The sequence below is a fragment of the Lissotriton helveticus genome, chromosome 11 (assembly GCF_964261635.1).
Source record: "Lissotriton helveticus chromosome 11, aLisHel1.1, whole genome shotgun sequence".
Lineage (NCBI taxonomy): Eukaryota > Metazoa > Chordata > Amphibia > Caudata > Salamandridae > Lissotriton > Lissotriton helveticus.
Window position 1 is genome coordinate 595688369 of NC_136072.1, and position 21460 is coordinate 595709828.

The 21460-nt window shown below is 45.2% G+C and overlaps 1 protein-coding gene across 6 annotated transcripts in view; it reads left to right on the forward strand.

Moving 5' to 3' along the window:
* Positions 1-21460, forward strand: part of ZBTB38 (zinc finger and BTB domain containing 38) — a 185830-nt gene that overhangs the window by 17997 nt on the left and 146373 nt on the right. Inside the window, exon 1 of one of the 6 annotated variants that reach the window (XM_078666389.1) lies at positions 11920-12213. The exons of 2 other annotated variants lie outside the window; for them this stretch is intronic. Coding sequence is in view for 1 of the 4 variants with exons in the window: in XM_078666388.1 (XP_078522514.1) it covers positions 12106-12213 (108 nt within the window). In the remaining 3 variants the exon portion in view is untranslated. Of the gene's footprint in view, positions 1-11919; positions 12214-12868; positions 13018-21460 lie in introns of those variants that run through there. 3 more of the 6 variants (XM_078666388.1, XM_078666392.1, XM_078666390.1) reach the window with 3 other exon arrangements.

Sequence of the window (21460 nt, forward strand, 5' to 3'; positions counted from 1 at the left end):
ATGTCTCTGTTGCCTAAGGGCCCAGTGTTGGCTACAGTAGCGCCCGGGCGGAGGGTTAAGTTTGTAGCGCTTCCCCTCTTCACCTGTTTGCGGCGGTGCATTATTCAATGTCACTGTCCGTGCTGGAGACGCCGTAAATGAGACTGGGAGCGTTGGAGTGGCCCCAGTGGCTCCAGATGATTCCAAGAGTGCCCCCTCCAAGAGCACTGACACAGGGTAGAACTCCCCCACTCCCAGGGGGTAGAAGAGTTTTGCCTTCCGTCTTCTGGCAGATCTATGAGGGCGCGGCTTTGCCTGTGTGTGGTCCTGCAGTAAGGTCGAGTTTCTAGTCCTCATTGTTTCTCCTTTCTCCTGTAATTTCCTATTAATTAATTTCCTACTGGGTTGCTTTGTGCACTCTGGGAAGGTCGGGGCAGTGAAGGTGAAGGCAATGCTCCCGCACTCCCCTAGCGGAGAACCCAAAGATAGACCGACTCTCTGTGTTCCTTCGGTTCGTAGTGCTCCTGCGCTCTAATTCACTTGAGATTAGGGACTTAAAGACTTGTCTCAATAAGTGTGTAGCCCAGGTGGTCAGACTGAACTGAACAGTGTCGGTGTATAGCCCAGGTGGTCAAACTGCACTGAACAGTGTCGGTGGCGGCGTTGTTATCGCAGCACCCAAGCTCCACACAGCGCTCACGCCTGCCTTCCGCACATTAGAACATTGGCCCCGAAGGCGCTGGGTGGTTATGCGAGGGACCAAAATGTAGCAACATCTTCACCCCCCCTGCTAGCAGGCGTTGTTATCGCAGCGCTTGGAACAGTGCTCACACCTGCCAGCAGCCCCTGCGACGCCGTAGACCTCGGACCTTAGTCCGTAGCCCTTCTAATTTCTAATTTAAAACATTTATAAAGCGCAGCGTGCACCGTACGGTTTCTTGGCGCTAGTGGATAGTTCGACACCTGAGGAAAAATAAAACCTGTCGTGGGCAAGAGGGGGAATTACACAGGGAAGGCTTGTTTGAAAAGAAACGTTTTTAAATCTTTACGAAAAGAAAGATAGTGAGTTGCAGAGCGGAGGTGGTCAGGAAGGGAGTTCCAAAACGTGGGGGCAAGGGTAGCGAAGTTAGTTCCACCCCACTTTTTACGTTTGAAACGTGGGATTTGGAGGAAGGATTTGGAGGAGGAGCGAAGCTCTCTGGTAGGGACGTACTCATTTATTAACGAGGAAATGAAAGCAGGGGCAGTGCCTTGACGGGCCTGGAACACCATACAGCCGGTCTTGAACAGGGAACGTTCCCTAACAGGGAGCCAGTGAAGCTCTCTGAGGAGGGGTGTGGAGTGGTGATAACGCGGGAGACCATAGACCAGCCGGGCCGCCTGGTTCTGAACCATCTGGAGTCTCCGCAGGCTATATGCTGGAATGCCGTTGTAGATGGCATTGGCATAGTCTAACCTCGAAATCACCAGTGCGGCCATGATCAACTTAAGTGCCTGTGGGGTGAAGAAGCGGGAAACAGTGCGAATAGTTCGGAGGGTGAGGAAACAGGAGGAGACCACAGTGCTAATTTGTGAGTGGAGGGTGAGCTGGTTGTTGATTTTAACCCCCAGTGTCTTAACTGCGGTTGAGGGGGTGGGGGAGGGACCAAGAGAGGAGGGCCAGAATCGGGAATTCCAGGGACTGGACGAACCACCGGTGAGAACCAACTCGGTTTTGTCCGGGTTCAATTTAAGATGGTTGTGGTTCATCCAGTCCCTGATGAAAGTCATGGTAGACTGAAAGCTAGAGACAGAAAGAGGAGAGGAAGACAGGTCAAAGATGAGCTGGAGGTCGTCGGCATAATTGTACACGGTGACCTCCAGCTGCTGAAGAGCGAAAATGAGGGGAGAGATATAGAGGTTAAATAATAAAGGAGAAAGAGAAGATCCCTGGGGGACACCACAAGTGACAGGAAGTGGAGTGGTCGTAAAGTCTCCTAGCTGGACCGCCTGAGTGCGGTCCCTCAGGAAGGAGGACAGCCAAATCAGGGCTGAACCCTCAATTCCAGCCGCCTTGACACGGGACAATAAGATGGTATGGTCAACCGTGTCAAAGGCGGCAGAGAGATCGAGAAGTACCAGCGCCTGATGATTGTTATTGTCCATACCCTTCCTGAGGGTATCCAAGACCGAAACCACAACTGATTCGGTCGAGTGCCTGGGGCGAAAGCCAGCCTGGCGAGAGGCCAATCCCCCATTAGCCTCTACGTGGGCGCTGAAAACCGCGGTGGCATGGCGTTCCAGCACCTTGCCCAGGTAGGGCAGCAGGGAAATTGGGCGGTAGTTGGCTGAGATGGACGGGTCAGCGCCGGGCTTTTTTAGAATGGGCACTATAGTGGCTGTTTTGAGCGCCGGGGTCACTACTCCCTGCGCAAGGGAGTTGTTGAGGAAGGTGATGGGGGCTTCAGGACAGGAGGAGTAGATATGTTGCAGGATTCGAGCCGGACAGATGTCTGCCGGGGACCCTTGCGCCTGTTTGATTTTGCGGGGGGGTTACAGAGAGTATTTTGGATGTTTAAATGTTTTATTTACTGAAGTGGCGGCCAATCCTGATCCTGACGCAGTGCCTAGATCGGGGCTTAGAGCACACAGGTGCACAGGCACACGAGCAGATGCTCTTGCCTTCCGGCTGTGCCTGCCAGCAGTTCGCTGCAACCAGCAGCCAGCTCCCCCTCCAGCCCGGCTCACCGTGTCGTCGCCTCGCTGAAGCAACCGCTATGCCCAGCCGCGCTCGGTCCGTCAAAGAGCCAGCTACTAACTAGGATTCCCGATACTGTGAAGATGACAGTCCGATTTTTGGTCCTGACGTAGTGCCAATTGATCACATATGTGACCCATCAGGCAAGAAACATGCTGACCGTTTTGTAGAAGCAACCACAGAACATTATGTCAGTGATTTGTCTCTCTTGTTTTTGGTTAGACAAGTAGACTCACCTATTAAAAATTATTTAAAGAGTACTACTTAATCTTTGTTTAACTCCCCTGTGCACATCGCACATCAACACACCCATCTACACTTCACAGCCCTACACCTGCACTACACATCACGGCTTGGGAATAAAAGATCTCCGATAAAGAGCCCCTTTTAGGGTGCCCTTTGGGCATTCCTGAGCCGCCCTGACGAAGAGCAAGCCCAATGATGAAGCATGACACCCATTCAGGTGTGTGAGGGCTCCAGTTTCAAAAGGAGCGGACTTCCCTCCTACCCTTTTGGGTATAAAACGGACTAGTCCCAGATTCTCTTTGTCCCACCCTCAAAGGAACTTCATACCTGATATCACTAAACATTAATGCACTGATGCAAAGTTGTTTTGTCCCTATTTTCAAAGGGATTTGTTTTGCTGCTAAATACGTGGTATTATATACTCCAGGGGCTGTAATATTAGTTGCTAAAATATCCCAAGCAGTATTTACCCCGGAGGATATATCATTTTTGATGACAAAAATGGATAAATGTTAAACTTGGCAAAGCTGTAATTTACCACCAGAGGTAGTTTTAATGTAATGAGGAACCATCATGTTTTAGCATCAACGACTGTGAAAACTAAAGCTAACATTTTTTGGTAATCAATTACAACAAGGCTTGGGAATTAAAATTGCAGAAAAAGTAAGAAATCAACCCAAACAGATTCTGGGGTTTCAGGAAAGCATGTAACCTGAAAATAATCCAGCATTACGTGGTATACTCCCATCTGCATAATGTACCCTCCTCTCTTGTTTTCATTTTCAACATCTGGAACTCTGACTGAACTGTGGCATGTTAAACCATCCTTGTGTTGAGCCTCGTGCCCTGTATTTTAGTTCCATTCGTGGCAGGGGCTCTCTCTATTTTGTTATATATTGTACTCAACTGTGTACAGATACTGGATGTATGTAGTTGGTGTGTAAGTGGATGAGTTGGAGTGATTGGAGTATGATTGTATTTATTAAATTTAATCCCGGGGTATTGATTGTGTGTGTCTTTTTATAAAATAAATTGGTTTTGGTTATGTTTTTTTATATAACTTTTTGGATTTGAATAATCATTGATTAAAAGAAATGTATTTATGACTTTGCAAATTGAGATTAACTATGCATAACGTGTTTCTAAAAAATATAAAGAAAATAATAATCCAAAAAAGGAAAGAAAGTATTGATACAATAAAATAATAATGAGATGATCATAGTTGTCACTGTTGTATTCAAATGTTTGTTTAAATGTACATGAACAATGTTTGATGAGAATGAATAACAGGCTATGAGGGAAATATACAGTATTGTGTAAACTTTAATCCCCTCTCTTCCCTGGCCTGAAGCATTATTAGAGGGGGTCCCCATTTTTTGCTATAGCCTGTTAACCAGGTGTCAGTCAAATGAACTCTTTTAAAATGTTCTCAGAGTGAAGGCCCTGCTGCTGTGGGACTTGCTCAACCTCTGGTCAGGACTTCAGGAGGAAACAGTTGATAGATGAAATCGAATAAATAGCCCCGTTTACAGCACAGGTGTGTAAGCTAAAGGCTTCATTGAAACCAGTTTAGTTTATTCAAATCTATGGTTCTTCCTACACACCAAAATCTAATTTTAAGTAAATCAGCTTGGTCTTTGACTAGAGCTGCCACCTGGTCGTTTTTGTAACCGGTCTAGCCAGTATTTTCAGCTTTATGCCAATACAAACATTTGGAAAACCAGTTAAATCCAGTATGTTTCCCTTCTGAAATATAAACCTAGAACAGCAGACACCTAAAGAAATCAGTTCAAAGTATTTGAGAGCTGACTGAATTGTTTGCGAGATAATATTAGAGCAAACAGAGGGACAATTGCCAGGCTGCAAATGAATCGTGACAATTTTACTCATATTAGTTTTCATCGGAGGAGTGTGGCTCACTGATTAGAGCGGCAGACCCTGATGCAGGGGTCTGGCCCGGGACCAGGGTTCAATTCCCGACGCGGCAGGGTCCTGAACCCAAAATGTCCACGGACTCGATATTTCTCGCCTCTGTGCCTATTCTAATCATGGGGTCCCACGCTGCAACTCTGGGCAATAGTTGCTTAATCTCCACTACGGCGGCCCACCCGCTGCCGGATGCCTGGCTTTCACCCTGGGGATACCCAGTAGGGGTTATCTCACAGGAAAAAAAGCCAGGACGGGTTCCCAAGGCAAGCGCCTTTATGCCTTCGGGTGATACGTGCGCTATATAAGTCGCAATACATTTACATTTACATCTACCAGCTCATGGCTGCTCCAGAAAGTAACAGAAGTCATTTCTCATGTTCTTGCAACACTGTCTTCTAGTAGGTGAGCAAATACACATGTATGTTCTGATGTGAACTCTGCTCTGCAGCTCAGATCTGTTATAGCTGCTCTGCTCTTGGATATTAACATACACACACTCATAGGTGTAAAGAATAAATAAAGGAACCTAGTTTAAATAGGAGGGACACATAGATCTTCGATGCTGATTGAGTAACTATCAAGAAAAAATATTCAGCCTTAGGACCTGAAAGCCTATAGTTATTGGGGAAGACAGCCATACAAGAAAAAGCACACTTCCTTCAAGTCAGGCAGATACAGAGTCTTACAAACAATCTAAATAGAAACATATGAGCCCTGTAAAGTCAACCAAAAAATCCCTAAGAATACAACAGGAAATTACTATGAATCATATGGTGCAACTACTGTGCTCACTGTAAACACAAGTTCTATATACCCCATCGAAGACACCATGAGTAAACAGTTTGTCATTGCCATCGATTAGCTTGCATTTTTTAAACTTCTATTGGTGCTTTCTTTTATTTTATTTGATTGTTTTTTTGTAAAGCTCTACAATCCACATTGTGGTGGGCTCAGATCATTCACTTGTTTGACTTTCATTGCAGCCATGTGCCATTCAGCAGGCCAACATTTGGTTCAGTTTCTGAAGGAATGGAGTGAGTGCAGTGTTCTGCTGGCTGTTTTGCTTAGTGGCAAGCAGAAACTTTTTAGTCATTACTAGTACTCTGGACTAAGGCAATGCATGTTTCATAAGAACTTCTGTCTGCCAAGCCCTTCCGATTTTAAGCACATATACAAAAAACGATAAACTGAATTTTTAAATTCTTCTAACTACTTTATTTTAATGGGCCATGATACGGCCTGAAGTCGATCTGTTGTCTTTTTTCAAAGTGCATTGACATTGATATTGTGACAGGCATTTCTCGCCAAATATTTTAAATGATCTCTACTATTATCAAATGTATTAGTGTAGGAATTCTATTGAGAAACATGAATGATTTTTCCATTGACATTTTTGTGTATAATAGATGAAATTTGAGAACACCTCTGTAACTTGACTTTTTTGGAAAATTATCTAGAGATGAGAAAGGTGAGACACTGTTAAAGTGCAGAGAGAATATGGACATTAAGAGGAGCTTTGACTAAGTGAAACACTGACACGTGTCAGTCTGGGAATAACTAAGAGCTGTACTAGTCGGGCATGCTGAACGTTGACTTTATCGAGTGATGAGTAAGGGCCTGATCACGAATTTGGAAGTGCTGCAGCTGGTCGCCATACCAGTTCCCCGATGTAGCACCGCCAAACCCATAGGCAGACCGCCCACCGGATTCTGAGTTAAATCCGGTGCGGGTGGTCCTGCGGTAGCGGTGCCTTTCAAAGGCTAGTATGTGAGTCTTAGAAAGGCAATGCTGTGGGAGCGCCAATGCACGTTCCTGCATGGCATGGACTATACAGTCCATGCCGTGCAGGAAAGGTGGTGCATACTTACAGGGGGCACACCATGAGGTAGCCAGAGGGCCCCCTTAGTTTCTTCACTGCCATCCTTTTCATGGTGGGCTCAAAACCATAAAAAGGAGGGCAGCGAGGAAACTTGTAATATGCTTGACCGTGCGGCAGCACAATCATATTGCCTCCTCATACTGCTGCAACACCACGAGGGATCATAGATCCCCTGCAGTTGCAGCAGTCGTTCGGTGGTCCGACTGCCAAACCCATAATAGGTTGGTCAGACCGCCAGTGTGGTGGTGCCCACACTACCGCCGCTGATACAGCAGTCCATGAGACCACTATAGTCGTGATAAGGCCTTAAGTCAGGACATAAGGATGTTATCAAGAGTCCCATCCAAGTTAGGTAATTATTAAAAGGTCACCAACTGTAGCTGTTCTCACAATATTACCAAATTTGAATTCTATTAAGAACATGGCTTTGGCATTTCCCCCAGTTGAGTATTCAAGTCTAGACAAGATGTGGGTGGAATCAGTTTGGATTTCAACAAGAAGTGACTCTGGACTCGTCAAGTTTTTCTGGAATCTAGATTCGACTCACACAGCTAGTACGCCCTCTGACTTCCAGAAGTAAAATTAGTAGCATAGCATAGGCCATGTGAAGTCACTTTCTGGTGTATCTTTAGGCACAGTCAGGTGAGATCATTTCCTATGACACCTTCAGAGTACGGAGTTAGGGTTGTCATTTGCTTAGATAGCAACAACGGCAGAACCTAAATGTTTTTTATTGCTCTTAACATTTATGTTACAACAAGACATTTTTTTTTTAATAAAACCCATTTTTTACCCTGTCCCAGCTAGTCTCCTCTGGGTCTTTTTTTTAAAGAACTTTCATTCCCAGGAGGAGACACTCACAATAAACGGTAGTACTCATCTGAAGCAGATGGTAAACAGTTCTGCTTCAGCCCCATCTTCCTTCCTTCTGGCAGCTGTAAGCCGGCTTCTCCCAATGATGATGATGATGATAGTTATTTATATAATTTGCTGTTACCCCGGTAGTCGAGCTCGTGAGTGTCAAAAAAGAAAATAATCTCCCTTCTATGACTTCCTATGACTTTCTTCTATATTTTAAGAGTTTAGGGAAACAGCAGAGTGTGAGAAGGCATGTAACGCATACATTTGTACTGCAGAGAGATCAGACCAGCGCATGAAAGGCCTGTGGCGAAAGCAGAGTTATGAACAGCTGCAGGATACATTGGGAAACCAGTGTAAGAGCAATACACCATCTGAAATATGCAAACGGTGGGGAATCATAAGGAGAACCCTTGCAGCCAAGTTCAGGCCCAGCTAGAGGTGACAAAGCAAGTATTTGGGATGACCGAAATAAGAGGAGTTGGCATAATCAAAACTAGCAAATTTTACAGTTTGATTAATAGTTTTTTGATAGAGAAGGAAATGGAGGATTTCCCTAATCATTGTCAGTTACAGGGCCGGACTGGCTGTAGCAGAAACCGGGCATTTCCCCGGTGGGCCGGAGGAATGGGGGCCGGTTTTGTCGCTGGGGGACGGTTTTGCAGCAGTGCTGCAATATCGGCCCCTTGTAGCAGAAGCAGTGCTTCATGCTAGCACCTCCCTCCCCCGCTCCCTGGACCTTGGTCAGTTAGAAAAAAAACACCTGGAGCATACCTAATTAACCTAAACTCAGAAAACCACTTTGACTCGCAAAAGACTGCCAAATGTTTTTACCCCAAGGCTCTATTCAGCAACCTCTACCTTCCCATTACAAGGGAGAGGGACACAGATGTTGAGGCCGTTGGTGGCATTTCACTGGTGCCTTGGCTGTTTTATAGGGGCAGGCGGATGATAGGAGACGAAGCGTTCAGAGACGTTTTTCTTCAGCTTAGAAGTAGAGACAAATTTCTTTCTTGAATAGAAGCAAGCAGTTCCTGGGACAGCTTAATCAGAGCTTCATGAGATAATGTTTTTGGTTATGTAACTTATATACTTTAGAACAGTGGCACACTCATGATAACTAGAAATGTGTAAGTATTATTATTCAGTCAATTAAATCATAGAAACTAAGTCCACTGGTTGTTACACCTTTGCCACGTTAGCACAATCAAGGTATAAAAATGTCTTCGGTTTTGAATTCTAGTTTGTTGTCTGGAGCCACCACCACTTATACTCTACATCAATTGGTACTGTATTGTGCAGGAAGTAATGTAAGCTATCCCAAATAGACCACTAGCATTTTCAGTAACAAAGCTTTCATGTTTCGCACTTTGCCCAAGTCATCTTCTTCCTCATGGACCACCACTGTGCATCCAACAATGCTCAAGCACCTGCGTAAGTAGATTTATAAGCTCTTAAAATGTCAAACCTGCTGTAGAATTGTGTGAGGTAGTCTAGTGGTTGGGGGGCGGAGTTATGGGAGGAGCAGGAACAGGAGGAGCCGGGGACAGGAACCGGGCAGTAAGAGTAGGGACAGGAAAGGTGTTGGAAGCATAGAATAAAGCTCCAGTTATACCACTAGCAGTGTCTGTGTTTTACTTGTAGCACGATGCTACAACTGCCACACCATCTTCTTTGGCCTCCACATTGCCAAGGTGTCCACCATGCCTCCCTGGATCTACAGGTGCACCATGACTTTTGTTATCTATGTTAAAGCATGGGCCTGTGCTTATGCACTAATTTGTGTTATTGCCAGAATTGCATACATGCAAGCCATGGTTGTCAGGAGCCAACCCTGAATACTTCTTTCAATAGAAACTGGTCCACTTTCCTGTTCCTGAGAGACATACACAGTGCCCACCTTTTTATTGCCCCCTTTTAGATTGCATACTGCTTTCACCACCAGGATTTAAACTGCTGGAAGCAGCCAGAGCAGTCTGTCCTTTCAACAGGAGTATTTGATAATGATTAACCATAATTTTGGTGGAAGTTCACTGAACATAAAAACATGAAAATCATTTAAGGTGCATAATGAATACCTTTGCCCCAGACTCTAATCAGACACCTACCCTGGTTACGAGACCATCCGTAACAGGTCCAAGGTTGAAGTCAACAGTTTTAGCAGGTACATTTGCCTCAAAACATTTACATTTCCTTGTCTTCCTGCTGAAGTGTGTATTTGGATGTGTGCTAAGTAATTGCAAATCATCACAACTTGGCATTTGCTAATTGTGTTACAGTGCAAGCCCAGGAGGAAATAAATCCTTGTTTCAGTGGTATTCTCCAAGCAGATTTCTCAGATCGGCAAGTTACAATGTATTGGTCACCCCCAGAGTTCGCAGAAAGAGATGGGAAGGTAGAGTTTTTTCATTCGCAGCGGCCAAGCTCTGGAACACCCTACCCCTCCATCTGACCAGTATGAAGCTCCATATGTCATTTTAGAAGGCCTTGAAAGCCTTGCTCTTTTCCTTGTGGTTGACCCCCGTCATTGGTCAAGTTCAGGTACACTGTCGGGAATGGTAAGAAGCGCCTTGATACCCGTGGGCAACTGTTACGCTATACAAATCTATATTATACATCACTAAGGGAGGCAACTTACTTCTGAGCTACTGGACCACACATAAGACCATTTTAGGGCAATTTCCTCCTATCGTGGTCACACATGCTGTGAAAATGAGAGCTAGTCAGAACAAATCGGAAGAAAGAGGCAATCTTGGTCTTTAATCTTTAATTTGGATTTAACTTCACTCAGTAAAGCATGCTGCATAGTGCAGACTATTTGCAGTGATGCTTTCTTTTTCTTTCAAGTAGATTTGTACTTTTATTTTTATTTTCTTATTTTTAAAGAAAAATCAAGAGATGGGGTGATTGATTTGCTTTGCATCAAACATAATTATGGGGAGCAAACTGGTTTGAGGCAGCCTTTTCTCCGTTGACATCTATCTTCACTACCAGCACACAAAAAACATGATGGATGGGGGATGACAACAGAACCATCAAATGCCTGAAAAGGCAGGACCAGCCTAGCCTGTTCCTTCTTAGCCATTTGTCAGTAATCAGCCTTACTAGATCCCACCCCCTTCGCGGCCCAATGATAAATGTGGTCAACATCCTACTTTTGGTCCAATGGACTTTCTCTGCGATAGGCGGTTGCGGAAGGTGAGGACCATAGCTAATCCCATTCTGTGCCGGCCAACATACAATGTTGACTGTCCCTCAACTGCAATTGATGTTGCTGTTTTAAAAAAAATTGAAAGAAGGAGGATGTTGGTGGAATTCTGTTTGATTACACTCCTTTGAGGAAACACAGTTGGCAACATGACCTTTATAGTTTGTTTTATGTTGTGCTGCTTGCCGCTTCAAGTCTCGGTCACCTTTGCCTCGAGGGCTAGAACAGGCGGTCAATATGAATTCATAAATTAACCCATTATGCCATTCTTATTTTAACGCTAAGGGGTGGGGTATTCATAAAGTCATTTTGGAATACATCAAATGAATATTCCATGTGTTGTGAATTGCCTGTAAAACATCTAAAATGGGAATAAAACGGGAATAGTCAGGGAATGTTCATATACAATTAGTACAAATAGAAAAGGACTGTGTTCTCTTTGTACTTTTAGTAAAAGGGAGTTGGACGTTTTAGAGCTGATTCACAAAGGCCTGTAAGAGTATGTAAAGGGTTAATCCTGTAGTACTACTTCCTGTACTCCTAAATATTTTTGTGGATCGGCCCCATTATGTATGTGGACAGAGTGGTATTAGAGGACTGAAAAGGGGAAGAAAGTGGATCAGATGGACCAGAGTGCTGTGAGTGGTTATTGCAACAGAAAGTGAAATCAATGTTGCAAATAAATCGATACATTTAAGGAAGGCCTCAGAATTTCCAGGAGGAAACTGGCGCAAAAGGACCCTCATTATATACATTCTTAGAAAGCTTCAATGATTGGTGGGAATTTGCACAGCCGTTAACAGTCTTTCAGCTCAAACTGCAGTAAACCGCTGCGTATATTTCTGAATTCAACAGAACAATGAGACATACGTTTACTTCAAGCATGTTTTATTTGATGAAATTCATAACCCTACACACAAATAACAGAAGCGCATACACCCTACATTGCGTAAATGCCTGCACAGGCAGGATCCATAACCTTGCAGAGTTAATCTATTCGGTTGACAAGCATTAGAAGCTGAGAGAGGCGCATAATGACTAGGAAGTGTATGTCATGCTGCTGAGTCATAGCAATGACCGGTTAGGAGAAGGCGGGGAAAGAAAGAGAGAGAGAGAGAGAGAGAGAGAGAGAGAGCGAGAGAAGAAGCTTTGCAGTTTTGTTGTGTTTACTGGCCTTGCACTCCAGTGAAATGGATTCCAAATAAGCCAATGTGCTCTCCGTCGAATGCGCTGTAACACCGCGCATGATGTCGCTGCACACGTGAGTACATGTCGCGGAGAAATTCCCTTGGATTGTGCTGTTCCTGGTTTGTCAAAGCACGTCCCATGTATCCCGGAAGGAAACCCAACCCGCATGTGACAATGCCATCGGCCAAGGTATGTGCCTTAGCGGTTGAAAAACTGGCTTGCGTGTGTAACATTCTAACATATGTGTCAAAGCGTGCTACAGAATGTAAATGAAGCGTGCTCCAGAATGTTAATGTGGAAATCTTGCTTCCCTACTCATATTCTGAATACATTTTGTCAGATTCTGCGTATTTTTATATGAAATGATCCTGAACAATAGGAGTGCTAAACTGGCAGCAGCTGTAATTGCGTTCTCCCCTCACCCTGTTACAGTCAGCAGCAGTTCTGCCGTCTATAGCAATCTGCCGACTGGGTGTGTTTGCCACATATCTGCACACGTAGATAAAAGCAAACAGCTGACGACGGCTTAAAAACAATGCAGGCTGCCATCTTAAATGGCGGACACACAAATGAGAACTGTTCGGGTAACTCGCAGATCTCCATTTACAAAAAAATATACTCGGGTCGCCATGTTTTTTTGGAAGACGGTCTCCAAAGCATATGCCTAATGAGTTATGTTAGTCAGACACACGTTGCGGGTTTGTTTTTACCGTGGTAAACAACTTTGTAGAAATAAAATATGAATTTATTTTAACATCGAATCTGCTAGCAGGTGAAAGTGCTGCGACCGCGTGAGATGACGAAGGAGGGGGAGGGCGTGGCGGGCGTACAGAATACACTGTACGTGTCTTGTCGGTGGGCGTAATCTTCACGTTCACCTTTAACCAGCGTGATGGGACGGCACGTGATTTTTTCGCAAATTTCTAGCTGCTGGAAAAGAATTTCGACTTTTGCCAGGCTTCCGAGCTTGCAACGTTCTGTGACTAAAAATAGGTAATTGTGTGTGTGTTTATGTGCCGCTTTCTTTACGTCTTGTGACGCCCAAAACCCTGAGTATTATCTAATCCATATGTGTTATAAACGGGATTTTTGACGGTTTCAAGCCACATAGCTTTAATATGATGAAACGTAACACCACAAATTGAACATTTCATGCTGCTTGAAATATTTTGGGCCCATTGCCCTCATGAGCAACACATATTTACAAAACGAATTAGTCTTGCAATGATAGCTATAGCTATTGGCTTTTGCAGTGTAGCTTAAACTAATTTTTTATAAAACACTATGATGCAGTAAGGACTAATGTGCTTTGTACTTTTTTGAAACTGCATTCGCACTGGATGTATCAGTCTTTTTTTTAATTATTTTTAGCTATGCTGCACAGCAGCCACTGTGCTACCCAGCATGGATAAAAGTCACTGCCAGAGTCGACAATACCCTTGGTGTACAGCATGAACAAAAGGCAATGGCAGAGCTAATAGTCTCAAAGACAAATCCTATTGACTCTGCCTATGCTTGTTAGGTATGGGCACATCACCCCTGTGATTCTGAGCAAATCCGTTAACATCCTGATGCTTGGGAAAACATTAAAAAAGCAATTGCGCCCATGTCCATGACTTAGTGAAAATACATTTGGAAGCAGATAACATCTGTTGTCACATGTCAAAGGAGAACATGATTCTTTGAAGTGCTGTGGCATAGTGAAACATAGCTACAAATGGCATAAGGTTTAACAAGGATGACCGGGATAAAGAAAAATTGAAAAGCAGTGCCTCAGTCACCCCGCGATCAGCAGAAGGACAGCAATCAAGCTGAAGCAATCAGTACTAGATCCATGCTCCAGCTGAAAGTGGAGGAAGTGCAGCCAGCAAGCGTGGCCAATTAGAAGGCAGCAAATAAGAGTGACAATGAAGCCAACAAATGTTAAGCGATGGGCGGACTGCAAGCCCCTTGCTGTATACAATAACTCTTGCATGAGACTTGAGAGCACTTAAAAAATGACACAGAGGCATGGGTACTGAGGATAACTGGAGTGATGGCATGTGCTCCCAGCTACGTTTTATTAGCAAGGTCAACTGACAGGTGATACCTGTAATAAAAGGGTATGGGTGTTGAGACAGCCATTTGGGAGAGGGGGGTCCATTGACTACAGTACCCTATCATGGGACTGCTACATGGACTCACAAGAGTAACATAACCTATACTGAGTGTTCTGCACTTTTGTATTTCCAGAATTTGTATTCATTAAATTATTCATCTCTACAAATCATGCATTATGCTTACTTCAGGGGACACTACTCTTTTGGTCTGTTACTATCCCTGTACATGCTTGTTGTAGTCAAGTGAATTTTATTGGGAGACATTTAACTTATAAAATTAACACTTTAAAAAGTCACAACACATACAAACATACAATAATTTAAGACGTCTATGAGATGCTGCATTAAAGCATGCAAGATTTGACAAGCTGTAAATCGAATGTTTAGTCACCTGCCTGGCCGGCACACAGGAAGGGTTAAACAGGACACCAAATTTTAACTAAGTACAGTTGTCTAACCTATTGTAGAATACAACCTCTATACTCATATCGTCACTTTTTAGGTCGCGCCTATACAGAGCATGCACTGTGCTGTGAGACATATTGTTTACAATTCAGCTGGCTCTCCGCAGTTTACCATTGGTTGTTTTCGTTTTGACTCTCATGTGTAATCTTTCGACTCCTTGGGTCCCATAAGCTTCCCTTCCTTTTTGTGTCCGCTCCTCCATAGAGCATGGACCAAGTAAATGACTTCTACCTGACTTTGTTCTACCTCGTCTTTTTGCAAAGCACTTTTTAAAAAATAAGCACGTAAGTATTATTCCTGAACGTGCAATATGCTTTTCTACTTTTAACCCAGGCATACAGCTTCCTATTTATGTTGCTTTCACCCTATCTACAGTAATTGATGCTATAATAACACACACCCACAGCTGCACCACTCTACGTCACTATACTCCAAGCTACTCCACTCTATGCCACTTTACACCACTCCACCCCACTTTATGCCACTCCACTCTACACCACTCCACACCACTCCACTCTACACCACTCCACACCACTCTACTCTATGCCACTTTTCTCTGCCCCACTCCACTCTACATCACTCCACTCTCCTCTACACCACTCTCCTCTACACCACTCCACTCTATGCCAAGCCACTTTATTCTATGCCACTGTACGCTACGCTGCTCCACTCCATACAATGCCACTCTGTCACTCCACTCCATGCAGCTGTACTCCATGCCACTCCACTCTATTCTTTGCTACTCTGTTCTACGCAACACTATTCCACTATTTAGCACTCTATGCTACTCTACTCTACACCACTCTATGCCACACTGCTCTACACCGCTGCATGCTACTCCACACAATGCCACTCTAGGGCACTCTATGCCACTCCACTTATTCCACTCTACTCTGTGACACTCTATGTCTCTCCACTCTACGCCATTCTACTCTATGCCACTCTACTCTATGCCACTCCACCCTGCAAGACTCCACTCTACTGTACGTCACTCCACTCCATGCCACTCTATGCCACTCTACTCCACAATATACCACTCTTTTCTACTTTACTCTATGCCACTGTACACCACTCCATGCCACTTGCACACACTCTCCTCTGTGCAACTTAACTCTACCCCTTTCTACTCTGTGCTACCCCACTCTATGCCACTGTACTCCACTCCTCTCTATGCCACTCTATTCTACACCACTCTACTCTATGGCACTCCCCTCTACACTACTCTACTCCACTTTATGCCATTCCACTCTACCCCACTCCACTCTGTGCCTCTTCACTGTACTCCACACCACTCTGCTTCATGTCGTGCCACTCTGCTCCACTTTACTCTACTCCATTCCATGTCACTCAATGCCACTCCACGCCACTCTAATCTACACCACGTTGTCACTCTACGACACTCTACTCAACTCTACACCACTCTACGCCACACTCTACTCTATGCCACTCTACACCACTGTACTCCACCGCAATCTATGCCACTCCACTCTACTATACACCACTCTAGTATACACCACTCTACTCTACGCCACTCTGTTCCACACCACTGCACTCTATGCCACTCTATGCTACTCTACTCTTTGCTACTCTACACTATGCCACTGTACTGTATGCCACTCCAGTCTACGCAACTCTACGCCACTCTACACCAGTCTACTCTCCGCCACTCCAATTAATGCCACACTACTCTATGCCTTGCCACTGTACTCTACACCACTCTACACTACGCCACTCTGCACTACACCACTCTACTCTATCCCTCACTCTACGCTACACCACTTCACACTATTCTACTCCACCCCACTCTACCCACTCCACTCTTTATCAGACTACTATAAGCTACTCTAGTCTACACCACTCTGCTCTATGCCACTTCACTCTACGCCACTCCATGCCTCTCCACTCAACGCCACGCCACTCTACATGACTCTACACCACTCTGCTCCACTCTATTCCACTCTACGGCACTCTACTCTATGCCACTCGACTCTACACTACTCCATTATTCGCCACTTTACCCTAGGCCACTCTACCCTATGCCACTCCACTCTATGGCACTCCTTGCCTCTCCACTCTATGCCACACCACTCTACACTACTCTGCTCTACTCTATTCCACTCTACGTCACTCTACTCTGTGCCACTCCACTCTACACTACTCCATTGTACGCCACTTTACCCTAGGCCACTCTACCCTATGCCACTCTACGCAACTCCACTCCATGCCACTCTCCTCTGTCACGTCACTAACTTTTAGCCATGCTGCTGTACAGCATGGGAAAAAGACATTGGCAAAGCCAGCAGCTCCTGCATATGCAAGACCTATTGGCTTTGCTAATGTTTGTTTATATTCTGTGATGGTGTACTCACCTACCTAGCTTCCAATGCCCTATCGTAAAAGCATGTTTTAGAAAGCCATGCATAAAGGCTACCTTTTTTTGGACGCTTTTGATCCTAATATCAACCTTAGTAGGCATTACTCCAGTTTTGGATCAACATTCTTCTCGCCATGACTATGGGTTCCCACCCCCATCGTAGGAATAGTGGCGTAACAAAAGAAGAAGGGCCCCCGGCAAAGTAAGATGAGAGGCATCTCTCTACCTACTGCCGCTGCTCCATGATGCCTGCAGAGCACAGTCCACAACCCACTGCGCGCCATGTGTAACCTTCCAAACTGAAGTTTCATACAGGGATTTAAACTACCTGCATGACCTGCAGGTTATGCGCAGTTTCAGGAATATTGACTTATTGAGTTATCGTATGATAATTTAAACCTGCAAACTGCAGATTACTCAAAGATCTGTACAGCAAACACGTTGCGCTCCTGGTGTATCTTACCAGTATTAGAATCTGAAACCTGATGGCTACGCACTGCACCTTTATGCACTGAAAAAATAGAGTACAAGAAGAATAATTTGGCCTACTGATAATAGCCAGTGAAATAGCTTGGTGGATTTCTGCAGTAAAAGGGAAAAAAGTTATGGAAGCCAACAAGTCGATTTGTGGCGTGGTTGCCCAGAATGGGGTGAGATCAAGAGGGATGGAGTCATGCTTAGGTAGTATCATTGAGAGGCAAGTCAGTGATAGTAAGTATATGATCTAATAATACATATGCATTATTTGTACACAATCCACTCCTAATTAAATTGATAAGAAGGAAAAATATGATAGTAAAGCTGTTCTGCATAACTAGTCAGAACAAACTGCATTTTAAGGAACCTCTTTGCAAGCAACTCTGTGAGCCCAGAAAGTCTCAGAATATAATACTTGAAACATAGCGACCTGGGTCCAGCTGTGGGGATCTTTGGTGTGATCGTGGGCACCATCCTGAACATCAAGGGGATGAGGAATGCTTTCTGATGCCGCTGACCAACGTTTCTGTCCTTCTGAGAAGGCCCCTTACCCTCGGCCAACATCCTGATTACCCGGCTAACCACCCTGGGGTGCTCGCTGCGCATTATTCTACTCACTTGCCCTCACTACCTCTGAGTTACGGTTGCGGCTGGAGGGGGAGTGACACCCTTGCCCCCCTCTTTTAAAACACGAGCCCTGTCCTTACCTCACCACTGCAAAGCTTACACCCCCTTGGCATTTTGAGTTATTGAGATTATGGGGGACCGACTGATTTATTTCATACATCAAGGACACAATCCCCGTGTTTGACCTCAAGATGGCCGCCTCAGTGGGTCGCTCCTTAATGCTCTACTACTGGACATTATAACTGGCCTACGACCTTGATCTTGATCACAGCCCTCTCCTGACCTTCAACCTGCTCACCTTTCTGGACTTTTACTTTGGGATCTTTCCCGTGACCATGGAGACTTAGCTACTTGACCAATGCCAGGTGGAGCTACCTGATAGATAAAGAGGAGATGGGCTGCGGACCCCCCCTCGGCTGTCACCTACCCAGCCGGACTTTGGACAGACTTTCCTTAGTCTCTCCGACATACCCCCCTCCCATCCCTACACCCCCCCTTCTCCCTCTATGCTTCTTTTTTTGTCTTCTTTAATGTTTTTCCGTGGATACTTAGCTATTTAGCTGATGCCCGGTGGAGCTACCGGATAGCTATTGAGGAGGTGGGCTATAGACTTCCCCCTCGGCCCTCACCTACCCAGCCGGTCCTTGGACAGACATTCCCTGTGTCTCTCAGATGTATCTCCCCCCTACTCCTTTTCCCTACCCCCTTACCTTTCTTCACTCCATGAACATCATCCTCTATGCTACTTAATTGTTTTCATTGGTGTAATATTTAATTTGTAACGGATGTAATTTTTGCAACTTTGTGGAACCTTATGTAAAGCGCTCTGATACCTTTGGGTCTAGTCAGCGCTATGTAAAAAAAATAAGTAGATCAGTCGGTTGATGTTATGGATACAAAGATCCTTTTCTAAGCCACAGGACACAAATTACAATTCTGGTAAAGCAAATCAGTTGGTTGTGCGATTGCTCCAAATAAATGCCTGTAATCTGTCATGCAACTCAATTGTTCATAATTCTAAATTTGCAAAATGAGTTCTGTTGGGTATTATTAACAATTTTTTAAGTACTTTTATATAGCGCATACTTGACCCTGTATCGGGTATCAGAGCGCTTTACGTAGCACCAGTTGCATTACATGAGGACACATTCATTTTTGATTAGGCTCGGGGAGATTAAGTGATTTGCCCAGAATCACAGGATGTTCAGCGTCATTGCCGAGACTCGTCATGGCCAGGTAGCTTTACCATGTAATATTATCACAATACTCTAAAGATGGTCCTTGGTTTTACACTAATAAAGCCTTAGTTCAGTCCTGGTAGAGTGGCATAGAGCAGTCTTGCTTAACTAGAGGAATACGTGTTAAGCATTTCAGAGTAACAAAATAGAAGATAAGTAATTGAAAATCACTCAAGAGAAATCAACACCAAGTTTAAAAAATACAGTTTTTTTAATGTCAATTTAGACACCAAAATGAACTGAATAGCATACAGATAACTGGAGTTATAGATATTTGAAGAAATATTAAATCAGTGCAAAATAATACTTGGAAGATATAACGTTGTGGTTAATGGCAAAATCTACTGGTGACAATCGGTTACTTGCAGGGTGAGTTACGTGAAACCCAGCGTCGGATTGGTAACGCGGGCATTCGGGCAATGCCCGAGGGGCCGGTGTCCGAGGGCTGCTGTGGGCTGTTTTTTTAGCAGTCTGGGGGGGCTGTTTGGGCGCTGTCTCTGTTCTTCTGATACAGTCAGTGGCCCCGTGGGTGTCTGAGTGGCCTTTCTAGGTGCAGATGGGTGCTCATTACCTCCGTTTAGCACCAGGCAGAGGTGTCAGTCCCTTTGTCTCTCGGGCCGACCCATTAATGTCTGCACATACTGAGCGGGGGCAGGGGGCCTGAGTAGAAGTGGCCTGACTTGTTTCACCAGTCTAAACTAACGCGTGCATTTTTTTAACCCCCCCCCCCTAAAGTTTTTTTATAAGAATACACCAACGCAGTGATATGAGGATGGTTTATGCAAATGTGGGCCGAATTTTTTTTGTGTGTGCCCGGGCCGATTTTCATTCCCAATCCAACCCTGGTGAAACCCTAACAGGATTCAGGTCGTGCAGGCCCCTGGATCAGGCACGTGGAGCCTGGGTGCAGAGTTGTCCTGGCTGCCCATGGTACTAAACGGGAGCTGCAGAGATGCTGTTTTTACTGCTTACACAAGGCTGCAATAAACATAATGCGAAAACACACCAGAAACACAGCTGTTGGCGTCAGATGAAGGTTGCACGGGTTTTCCTGTAGATGCAGCATCAAGTGTGGGGGGTTGTTACCAGACTGGCAACCAACAAGCCATGGCAGCGGTAAGCACAGCAAAATGATTCTGGAACTTCACTGGGTCCCGGGGAGTGAGTTAGAAGCCTGAAACTTCATAGCAGGCAAGCCTACAACTCCCACACTGCACTGGACCACCTGGATTTGAAGGATCCCACGGAGGGCCCGATGGCCCGTGATTCTTCAGATCCAGTGAGTGGTTTTATCTGCAGTTTGCAGCAAACTAGTGCCACTAGTCGAGAGGAGACTGAGGGTCCTTCTGGCTTCCACAGGGGTCCCTCTCTTCGGGAGTGCTGAGTTTAAGGCAAGGGTCGTTCACTCAGTTCCAGGTCTGTTACCACAGGGACAAAGTATCGCTCTTTTGCTTTAGTGCTGCGGGCAAAGTCCTTTTGTCAGCAACATAAGTCTCCTCTTGGTCTTTCCTTGATGTAAGTTGGTCGGATCTGAGGTTCTGGTGTAAGGGGGTCCCTTAAATCCTAGATTTTGGGACGTTATGGGGTGTGGGAGCTAGTAGCCAATGGGCAGCTAGTCCGTCCCTGAGGTGACCACATTCAGGGGTATGTCACCTTTTCTCACCAGAACCCTTTATTCTGGCATTACTAAAGATGGCAGAAATCAAGTTCTGGTGTTCAGACCAGGCTGCTCACCCTGGAGGTATGACTAGCCTTCCGGGGGTGTACACCTCCCTTCATAGCTGATTTTCCATCTGCCTGGGTGCAATTATGTCTAGGTCAGGGGGAGGGCTGTTCCCTCCACTGGGAGTCAGCCCTGTTGCATATCAGAGGCAGTGCAGCATTTGGAGCTCACCTCATTGATATTCCACTTCACTAGCCTGCCTGAGTGGAGGGAAATGTGACATCCTTCCTGCCCAAGCCTTTGTTCCTGTAGGTAATCACAGTGTCTTGGCAGGAGGTCAGAATCCTGTCTTGGCAGCAGGCGTAGGAAAGTGTGGGCTGGTCAGCCAGAACACAGAAAGCTAGGGCTACCAGGTGGGCAGCCTGTATGGTGCCACCTGGTGGCATGCTGCATCACCCAGGGCACAATAATCCGTGCATTATGGGTGCCCCAG